Source organism: Aythya fuligula, chromosome 7 (genome assembly GCF_009819795.1).
Source record: "Aythya fuligula isolate bAytFul2 chromosome 7, bAytFul2.pri, whole genome shotgun sequence".
Lineage (NCBI taxonomy): Eukaryota > Metazoa > Chordata > Aves > Anseriformes > Anatidae > Aythya > Aythya fuligula.
In genome coordinates, this window is record NC_045565.1 from 8709483 (window position 1) to 8720013 (window position 10531).

A 10531-nucleotide genomic window follows, 5' to 3' on the forward strand; every position below is an offset into this window, starting at 1 on the left:
ACTACGCTCACCTTCAGATTCAGTATGTGATCCATTACTATGAAACATTTTGGACGACTGGTCTCAGGATCAAAACCTCCACCCCTCTGTTGTGGATCCCAATTCAGCATCAGTTGCAACCAGTTTTCCATAGGTTCTACAATTAAACTAAACAATAATAATTTTATAAACAGAAGAGTGATGAGAAAGAGAAGACAGATATTCTGCCACGCTAAACCCACTTAGGAAACCAGAGTCTTACAAAAGCAGTACAGTTACAAGAACATCTCAAAGAATAGTACACAGTGCAGAAAGCTCAAAGCACTACGTAACTCTGTATTTCATTCTCAACTTCAGTACTTTTCCTCAAAGTTTGCCTGGGTCAATGAGTTGTGCTGCACCTGCTAGGCACTTTAGCACTTGTGTCTTTAGATAAGTGACAAATAACCTGAGTTTGACTTCTGACTTGATTAGAATTCTTTATTCTTCCTTCTTTATTTGGGTTGGAGGCACACCCAGAGGTCTCTCAGTCCGGGCATTGCTCCCAGCAGGGCCAGTGCCACAGATCCAGCAAGCTGCACAGGGCTGTATCAAGGATAAAAGCATGAAGAATTCCCACTGCCTGGGCCTGTCCCATGGATGCATTACTAGCATGAGGAAACTTTCTTATGTCAAATTTCACTTCTCTTTTTGAAACTTGCACTGTGGCCTTCTGTCCTTTCATTTTGCCCCGTTAAGAGTCTGAATCCACTGTCTCTGTAACGTCCCACTAGACAGTGGGAGACAAAAATCAGATCCCCCTTTGCCTTCTTTGTCTGTCTGAACAAGCGCAGCTTCAGGGACCTCTTTTCTAATACGCTTAGCAGTCTCTGACCATCTTCGTGTCCTTTGCTGGGCTTGCTGCAGTTTTTACCCATCACAAGTACTAGAAGCCTTTGCTTTCACAGAGCAGCTAATTCAAGTACCTGTGACTAAGTTATATTAGAAATGTTTAATACCTGGTTTATGATATTTAGTACCATCAAATTTTCAGGTAGATACTAATACTACTCAGTGGCTGTGTGATAATGGGTGGAAAGCAGTGACAGAGCTCACACTGCAAGGTGAACTGCTACCATATTATTTATAGCTCCACTCTCATTGGAGAGCCCAAAGTATCAAAAAAAAAAAAAAAGAGCCACTGTGGCTATAGGCTATTCATAGAATCACAGAATGGCATGGGTTGGAAGGGAACTTAAAGCCCACCCATTTCCAAGTCCTGCCATGCACAGGAACACCTCCCACCAGCCCCGGCTGCCCAGAGCCCCATCCAAGTTGGCCTTGGGCACTGCTGGGGTGGGGCATCCACAGCTTCTCTGGGCAGCCTGTGCCAGTGTCCCACCACCCCCACAGGGAAGAATTTCTTCCTAACATCTCAATTCAGCAATGTTGTAACCCCCTGTTGTGGTTTAACATGGACAGCAACTAAGCACCACACAGCCATTTGCTCACCACCTGCTGATTGTTGCCCAGCCTATCCCCAAAGCAGCCGGTCCCCCCACCCAGGCCAGCCCTCCCATATTAATTGTTCAGCATGCTGTCAGATGGTATGGAATACCCCTTTGGCCAGTTTGGGTCAGCTGTCCTGGGTCCGTCCCCTCCCAGTCCCCTCCCAGCTCGTACTGCACCCCCAGCCTGCCCACTTGCAGGCCAGAATGAGAACCTGAAAAGTCCTTGTCTTAGTGTAAGCACTGCTCTGCAAAAATTAAAACATCAGTGTGATATCAACATTATTCTCATCCTAAATCCCAAACACAGCACCATACCAGCTACTAAGAGAAAAGTTAACTCTATCCTAACCGAAACCAGGACACCCCATCATAGCAGGCCACCAGATTTGTTAGGCACAATCTGCCCTTAGTGAAGTCATGTAGGCTGTCACTAATCACCTCCTTATTTTCCACGTGCCTTGGTAGAGTTTCCAGGAGGATCTTCTCCATGATATTACTGGGTACAGAGATAAGACTGACTGGCCTGTAGTTCCCCTAGTCTTCCTTATTTCCCTTATTAAATATGGGGCTTATGTTTCTCATACTGTATTACTTAACTGCAAATGGTAGCTTGCCTGAGGGCTCAAACAGTGTTTAGAAGAAAGAAGGACCCTTCTGTTTAAAAGGCAAGCGAAAAAATATCACTTGAAATCACATCATCACACTTACCCACAGACACTGTGAGGCTGTGGCAAATGAGTACTAAAGCGAACTTCCCCATTCATCTCTTCAAAAGCAAATATGTGCTTTGGATCCTTCTTCTTGATTTTTTCATGCCTAGAAAACAATTTGTGGATATACTAACAGTTTTACTTTTGTAAAGGTACAAGTTAAATTTGGTACCATCAGGAAGTGCCAAATTATAGCAACTTTAGAAAATAAACTGTTCTTTCAGCGCAAAGAAGACATTTCCAAACAATCCACCTCGAACAACTACCTCCAAGAGGAAGAAACGAACCCTTGCAATTATCTCTGCCTCTGGAAACATTTTCACATCTGCTTGCAAGGACATCTGGAGAGCATTAAACAAAAGGATCAACAGGTAACCCTTCACTGACTCCAGGGCAAGTTTTCCGTATATTGGAAAAAGTGGGACAGATACTGAATTATTAAAATAATAATGTTTATTCTGTTGCAGAATCACTCTTTTAAATACCTGGCTTACATACAGTACTGATATTGCAAGGCAAGAAGTGGAAATACATAAATAAGCATCTCTGCCCTTTGTTGTAGCTATCAAAGAGCAAGAAGAAACTTCCACATGCAAGTTAAAGTCTGTTAGTCCTCATTTTTGCAAAGTTATTGAAAAGCATATTCTATGTGTTTACTACAGAACACATTGTCTTGTGTGTGTTATTTATTGCCAAAACGTAAGTAACCTCACAGCCTAGGTGAACATAGGACTGTATGACTCCTCCCCACACCTGAAATTTTTCTGACTCTGCTGCTGCCTCAATGCACCATCATTTAACTAACTGACTGGTTTATAATTTTTTTGATTCAAATTTCCCTTTTGAAGGAACTGCTATACCCAGAGGCTATCACATGAGGTAATGAGCACATATGACAGTATGTATAAATAGCCAATTGAATCATCATTGATGCCATGGAAGAAACACCTGCTTCTGCAAAGCTGAACAGACCAACAGCCTCACCATGCAACCAACAATAAATCTGTCATTCTGGTTCACACAGTCCCCTCAGTACACACAACAGGCGTTGGGTCCTCTTGAGAATGTCTTACCAGGTGAATGGCTGTAGATTATGTAAGAAAGGTCGAAATCCTGCAATGCACTCAAACACCATCGTTCCAAAGCTCCAGTAATCAACAGTAACAGAGTAGGATTTATTCTCAAAGAGTTCAGGAGCCTAGAAAACAGCATAAAAAGACATTTTGAAAGCAGCGTTTTCAGGCCACAGCTGCCCTGACCTAGAGCTGGTGCCAGCCCCAGTGCCAGCTGCAGGCTGACAAGGGACCTGTGCAGGTTCTGACACATGCTTCCATGATTGTATAAAATGTGGTAATAACAAGTTATTTGTATACATCACCCACCCACCCCCCCATCTTACCAAATATTGTAATGTTCCAACAAATGAAGTGCATAAACTTCCTTGATCCAGGTCCTTTGCATAACCCAGGTCTATTATTTTGTGAACAATCTGAAAGCAGATTAAATAGTTCATCAAACAACAAACAAAACAAAACCTGTTCAGTGACATCCAGAGCATGCACCTAAGAAGGGGGAAAAAGAACAGAAATTCCAGAAAAGGTCCATGGTGAAACTCTGAAATGTGATACAGTGTTAAAGCCTGCTGTTTCACCACGTAAGCTGGCCTCATTCACTTAACTCAGCTTAGACTCTATTTATAGAGCTTGGCCAGTTATAGCTTGGCTGTATCTAGCTTTCTATCCTGGCATTTGAAGTTATTTATTAAAACAGTAACAATAAAGAAAACCCCTTTTATTAAAAAAATCCCCTAGGTTGTCTATTTTAACTAGTTTGATTGTACATGCAACTGTCAACCCTACAAATATACTGTTATCATAAGCTACAATCTCATATCTTTCATATTCTGTTTCATTAAAGGTTCTTGAATGGAAGCAAAAGTTGTTTGACATGGTTTTCAGAATAAGCAAAATAGCATTTGATTCTGTGAATCAAAGAAGAAGATGTGAACTTTTCATAAATTCAGAGTTGAGTTTTCAGCCCAGTTCAATGCCAGAAACTACACACTCTCTTTTATTTCTCTCAGGCAAAGCAGATGCTGACAATTTCTAGAAATGACAGCTGGAACACTGCTGACAGAGGCCACCTGACCTACCTTCCCACCTTCATCCTGTAGAACAATGTTTTCAGGCTTCAAATCTCTGTGTATAATTTTGTTTTCATGCAAATACTGGATACCAGACCCTGAAAGACACGTGTGATTTAAGAGGAAAAAAAAACCACACTGATTAAAGACATTGTTAATAAAAATCTAATGTCTGATTTTAGAGTTGACAGCAGCACATTTTCACTTAAAAGCATCGCTAAGAACTTGACTTAGATTTATAAGCTTTAAGCATATGGATACAGGACTAAACAAGCCCTGTTTCTCTGCTCTGCAAAAATTGAGGCCATTGTGGGGTTTAGACCTTGTGGTATAACCGCAGGTCAAATCCCTTGCCTTAAAGGTGAGAGAGAAGGGAGATGAATTCTTCTCAAACTGTACAGTTACAAAATGAATCATGACATGCAGACACGAAAAAGGTCTCTAAAACGTGCAGACTGCCTGAAACCTCTCTACATGTCCTCTGTTCTAAGACACTGGTAAATAAGGACAAGATAATGAGAAGGCCTATTTATACTTTTAAGACGTTATGCAAAATACCGTTGTAAGAAAGCACTGACATTCATTATGTAAATGAAACAAGTCCAACTTTCTTTTGACCTGGAACTACTACCAAACAGTGGCTTACAAAGTGTCTCATAAACTTGTACTGCTCCCTGAAGCAGTGCAGTGCACATCATTGCTTCAGGGAGGGGACTGTCCAGCTGCAGTAAGACAGAAGCACAGCTGGAGCTAAGGACTCATGTCTGGGTAGCCTCTGCTTAGGACTGCATGGAGCAGCAGCCCCATCCGTAACAGCAGATTGAACTGCTGAACTCATTTCAGCAGATTGAACTGAACTCATTGGCTTAGGGAATCCCTTCTCCTGCTGGGGAACCGGTGTGCTTGAAGCAGCATCGCTTTTGTCACTCCCACCCTTAAGAATGTTAATTCCATGGTTGCTTTAAGCTGATCTACATGGGGTCTGTCCCCAGAATGAACACAGGCTCCTGAGCTCTCCTTTCCCAGACACAACTTCCATGGCAGCACAAGCATTTATCGGGCTGTGTGATCAGCTTGATCCTGGAGCTGATCCAGCTGGAAAATGCACAAGAAAAAAATAAATCAGGTTTTAGCCAGGCTGGTTTCCAGAGCCTACTCCTCACATTGTTATGGGTGAGGCTGGAGGGAACAGGAGCACTCGCCCAAGAACAGGCAAAGGGCAGGATTTTGCACTGTGGCAAGTTGCCTTGAGGTGACTGTACAGACACTAGCAAAAAAAGAAACACAGCATAAATCCTGCCGGAGAGAAGGGGAAAAATCAAGTCTGTCCAAAGAATAATGCAGGCTGCTAAATAAAAGGTTTTCTGCTAAGTATCTGCCACAGGACAAATCCATAGAAAAAAAAAAAAAAAAAGACTTTCAAAATCAAATTTATTTTTTTCTAAGTCATGATTTTTCAGTCTTGGAGATGTCCAAGTGGAAACAACTAAACAAAAAAAGATCCTGTGAAAGGCCCAAGACAGGTAGTGTATCTTCCTCTCTCCATCATAGGGTACTTTAAATTTTGCTATGCGAAAGGTATTCAGACTGCAAATTGTGTTAATCCAGAAGCCTAGTACTAACCAGCCATGCCTGTAAATTCATTATGGCATTATTATACGGGAAAAATTCAATCCATGTGCCTTATCCACAGTTCAACACTTCATTCCATCAGAGCCAAGCCCCCAGCCTTCACTGATTTATCACTCATTTACACACTTAACAGCTTTTCATTTGTGCATTTCTTCTCCATGGCATTTTCAAATGCCTTGAGAGCCACTGCAGACACAGAAAAGCACCTATAGCGTGAATTTAATACAAAGGCAGCAAAACTCTGCATGTGGAAAAGGAACAGGGATGAAGGAAGATGGGAGTTGCATCCAATTCGGGAAATTCAGCTGCAAGTCCTCTGAGCACTGGAAGAAGAGAAGCATGCTGCTAAACGGGCTGTGAATTTGGAGAGGCCTTTGAGTTCACGCACCTGATCCGCACCTCCAACACTTCTGAGTTGGACTGTTTCCCGTGATTTTTCAAGTGGTGTCATGCCCCCCACTTGAAATGGCTTTTTTCTTTCACCAAACACAATTTCCCTGCTACTAAGCAAACCCCACACAGACAAGCCACACTGCAACTTTGGCGCTTCTCAGATTGCTTCTTGCTTTTAGGCATGCACAAATTGCTTCAGCTGACATGGAGATTGGCATCTGCAGAGCCATGAATTGAACGTTCAGAACAGTAAAACTGCCACCTTAATGCTGCAGTTACCCACAACTGATCACTGCACATCTTTTCCAGTCCCTTCCCACAGACATCATTAGTGCAAATTTCTCATCTCTGTGGTCAGGAGGGACAGACACAAGGTCCCTCCTCTGTAACAAAAGCCCAATTTGTTTTTGCTCCCTGACCTTGTTAGTACCTTCTCAGGGTCAGCTGAAAAGCAAAATGCCATTACACATAGTAAACACATAAAAACAAACAAACAAGATAGGCAGTAGACTACATACCAATGTCGCTAAGCAGAGACAGTATTTGACTTTCCTTAAGTCCACAGCAGTTTTCTGGTTTGTTTAGCAGCTACAGTAAAGAAAAAGATGTTTATACTCACAATGCAACAGTTAATAGTCTAGAATGTCATCTTACATTCCCTGCCCACATGTCACAGAAAACAGCCATAGCTCAAATGTAACTCTAGTTGAACAGAGTGAAATAAAAGAGGGGATGGGAGGAAAGAAAACAAGTTTGAACAAACAAAAATTCACTGCACTGAGTCAGGGTTGAAAAGAGTTGGGCTGCTAGAATAATAGTGCAGAAGCATAAAAGCCATCTGAAGGCAAGAGACTCAGGCAGGGCTGCATGCGACTTAACCAAGCCCTGTTTTGGAGCACGGTCTCCTTCCTGACTACTCTCCCAAAATGGCAAGAAGCTGCTCAGCACTCAGGCATGCTGACTCCGAGATCAACCACATGGTTAACCCTGAAGTAAAAAGCAGATCATGGACCATGATTTGGAGTCTCAGCTCTGCACCCACTCTAAAGCGCTCCTTCATCTCTCCTCTCCCTTGCCCAGAGCATTTTTCCTCTAGAGAAAGGTGTGGTAGAAGCGCTGCAGGACACCCTCTCCTGAATTACCGTCTCAGACAGTGAATACGCCCTTGAATCAACTGGCATGTGATCTGTTGTTGTTTTTTTTTCACTGAGGACTTTTATAAATGACTGAGGTACTCTCTGCTCTGCAGCCACCTGATGTACCCTCGTACTTCTGCCTGCCTCCGACATCACAGGCACAAGCAGCAGTCAGACTTCTACAGGAAGAGAAACCAAACTTCACCATCCTGCTCCCTGAACTCTGGGTGTTGCTCTACTGAGCAACAAAGGAGGATGGGGCAAAGTCAGAAATCAGGCTCAAAGCCCTAAAAAAGCACAAACAAAAAATACGTGCATAGCCCATATACAGAAGCTGTCTTTATAAAAGATTATGGATGTGTAATGAGAAATTAACAGCTGTGCAAAACACAATGCCAAGCAACTGGAAGAGAAAGATTCAAAGATGAGTAGGATCAGAACTAAGAAACCATGGCTATTTTTTTAAGGAACAAAGCATTAAATATGATCAAGTGAAATAAAACATGTTACTTCTTAAATTGTACCACCACTTACGCTTTAGAAATTAAATACTGCACTGAAGGTAGAGCTAATATAACCCCAAATTTCTTGGGCTCCAATTTACCTTTAAATGTCCCCAAAACTTTTCCATAAATACAACACCCAACTGTCACCATTCTTTGGAATTTTCTTTGCAATATGCTATTTTTGTGCGCACCCACTTCCTTTAACTGCCAACCTTTCAGCCTCTTAATGTCCCAATTGTTTCAAACAACACTAAAAAATAAAATGAGACTAAGTAAGTTACACATTAACTGCTGCCACTGATATGCAGTTACTGCATTCAACATCTGCTGACATTTCCTAGTTCATCTGCTATGTATCTCCAGAAATAAAAACAAAAAATTAACAGAAAAAGTTTCCCGATCGCTTAAATAATCTAACTTCTAAGCAGATGTTAAGCAACAGAAATTTACTTCTTCATCCGTACACAAATGGCTGCTTCCTGACCTTAACTATCTACAATGGAGATGGAGCATGAGCTCCCCTCTGGCCATGCAGCTGCTGCCTTCCCGAGTACTGCTGCCTTGCACAGGGGGCAGTTCCCAGCTCAACAAGAAAGAACCTGCTAAAGCCTCTGAAATCCTAGTGGCCCCAATCCGGTACAAAAGAATTCTTCCTTAAGCAATGCAACACCAGAGAGCCACAAATTAATTTTAAACAGATACAGACACAGAGCAACAAAGCCAGACACAGTGGGTGCTAGGATCTAGGCTGCAGGAAGCTGCACTAATGCTGAAGCAGTTCTGTGAAAGGATACACTGCTTCAAGATAAGGTAATAGGGATTGCTGTCTGTCATCTGGCTTCAGTAGTGCAAACCTTACTTTCCCACTCATGATCGCTGTACATTTATTTCCTTGCACTTTTACTAAAAAGAGAAGTGCCACAGAACATACAGGGTTTCACAGATGACCACAGCTATGGACACAGTATTAGTCGCACTCATTTTGCTACACAGTGCAAAGCAAAGCAGACATTACCTTACGGAGGTCACCCCCTGAACAATACTCCATTGACAGACGAGGAACACCATTAACAAGAAAGTTCATCTCCTCAGGAACTTCACAGGCTTTTACTACATTGGGATGGTTCAACCTAGGCACATGGAGATCTTGATGAAAACTCCAACTCCTCTTTTGGAAGAAGGGCAATAAAAATTGCCAGCTAACCAGTTTTATTTCAGGTATCATTTCTGTTCCCCAAACATATCCCTGCTAAGAAGTGCCACCTACCAGTTGGTATCCAATTGCATAAAATTTCTACATTGTGTCATTCCTGACCACTGCAGGGGGGCTGGAACTAGATGATCTTTAAGGCCCCTTCCAATCCAAGCCACTTAATGATTCTGTGATTCTATGAATACAGAAACCAGCAAGAAGCAGAAATATCTCAAAGCCAAGATATAGGACTTTGACGGTAAAGACCCAGGTTTCTTGATTCCTGCACATTCCCTGCAAAGTCATTTTGTATGTCTCTCTGCATATGGGTACAGCTTCTTTCTGGTCCAGGGGGTTTCTTGAGAATATTGTCTAACTATACGGGGGAGGTGGAACCAGGTGGGTGAAACACATGTACACTACAAAGGATTCATTTCTGCAACTGAATTCTAGCAGGGCCCCCCCCAACTACCTTTAATTCACTACTGCTTGGAACAATGACGGAATTAGATAATCTTTAAGGTCCCTTCCAACCAAAACCATTCTGTCATTCTATGACAAACATATCAGGAAGAACCTGAGGACAAATTCCTCTTCTGTACACATCCCAACCCCCCTACAAGCCAACACAAGAGCAGTTACAGACATGTGTCTGAGTGTCTGTGCTCGGCAACTAACAGGTTTGTATGAAAACGTTAGCAGGAGCGGCAACCACCTAGTCCCAGCTCAGGCTGGGCTCCGAAGCGCTGCCTGCGAGTGGCCTCCTTGGCCACCAGGCCAGCGAGGCGCGGCAGGAGAGCTAGGTGGGACAAGGGCTCCTGGCAGGCTGCAGCGACCCCCAGGTCCCCAGGATGGGGTCAGGCGGGCGAGGTCCCGGCACCCACGGGGAAAGCCCCGGCCCAGGACTGGGAATCGCAGCTGAGGCGACTCGAGGGCCGTGCTCCGCACTCACTTCTTCATGATGTCGATCTCGTGACACCAGCGGTCCTTGTTCTTCATGCTCAGCTCCAGCCGGCACGACTTGACGGCCACCTTGGCTCCCGTGTCCTGCGGGACGCAGCGCCGTCAGCGGGCCCGCTCCCGGCCCCGGCCCCGGCCCCCCGCCCCCCGGCCCCACCTGGTGCTGGTAGAGGCACACGTTGCCGAAGCCGCCGGTGCCCAGGCGGGTCGCGCATCTCCCAGAGCCCGCAGCTGGCCGCCGGCTGCCCGCGCGGCGCCGGGCCGCTGCTAGAGGGGCCCCGCTCCGCGCCCCGCTCCATGGCGCCGCAGCCGACTCCGCGCCCGGACAGCTCCGCCTTTATTGCCGCGTCAGCGCCGCCGCCCGCCCGCCCGTTCCCCCGCCCCGCCCGG

The 10531-nt window shown here is 44.3% G+C and overlaps 1 protein-coding gene across 1 annotated transcript in view; it reads right to left on the reverse strand.

The window, feature by feature from the left end:
• Nucleotides 1-10462, reverse strand: part of CHUK (component of inhibitor of nuclear factor kappa B kinase complex) — a 31306-nt gene extending 20844 nt beyond the window's left edge. Inside the window, 10 exon segments of the mRNA XM_032191079.1 lie at nucleotides 12-147; nucleotides 2178-2285; nucleotides 3253-3377; nucleotides 3579-3668; nucleotides 4332-4420; nucleotides 6866-6935; nucleotides 9005-9119; nucleotides 10134-10228; nucleotides 10299-10346; nucleotides 10348-10462. Coding sequence (XP_032046970.1) covers nucleotides 12-147; nucleotides 2178-2285; nucleotides 3253-3377; nucleotides 3579-3668; nucleotides 4332-4420; nucleotides 6866-6935; nucleotides 9005-9119; nucleotides 10134-10228; nucleotides 10299-10346; nucleotides 10348-10440 — 969 coding nt within the window. The 5' untranslated portion in view covers nucleotides 10441-10462.
• Nucleotides 10463-10531: the final 69 nt, after the last annotated feature.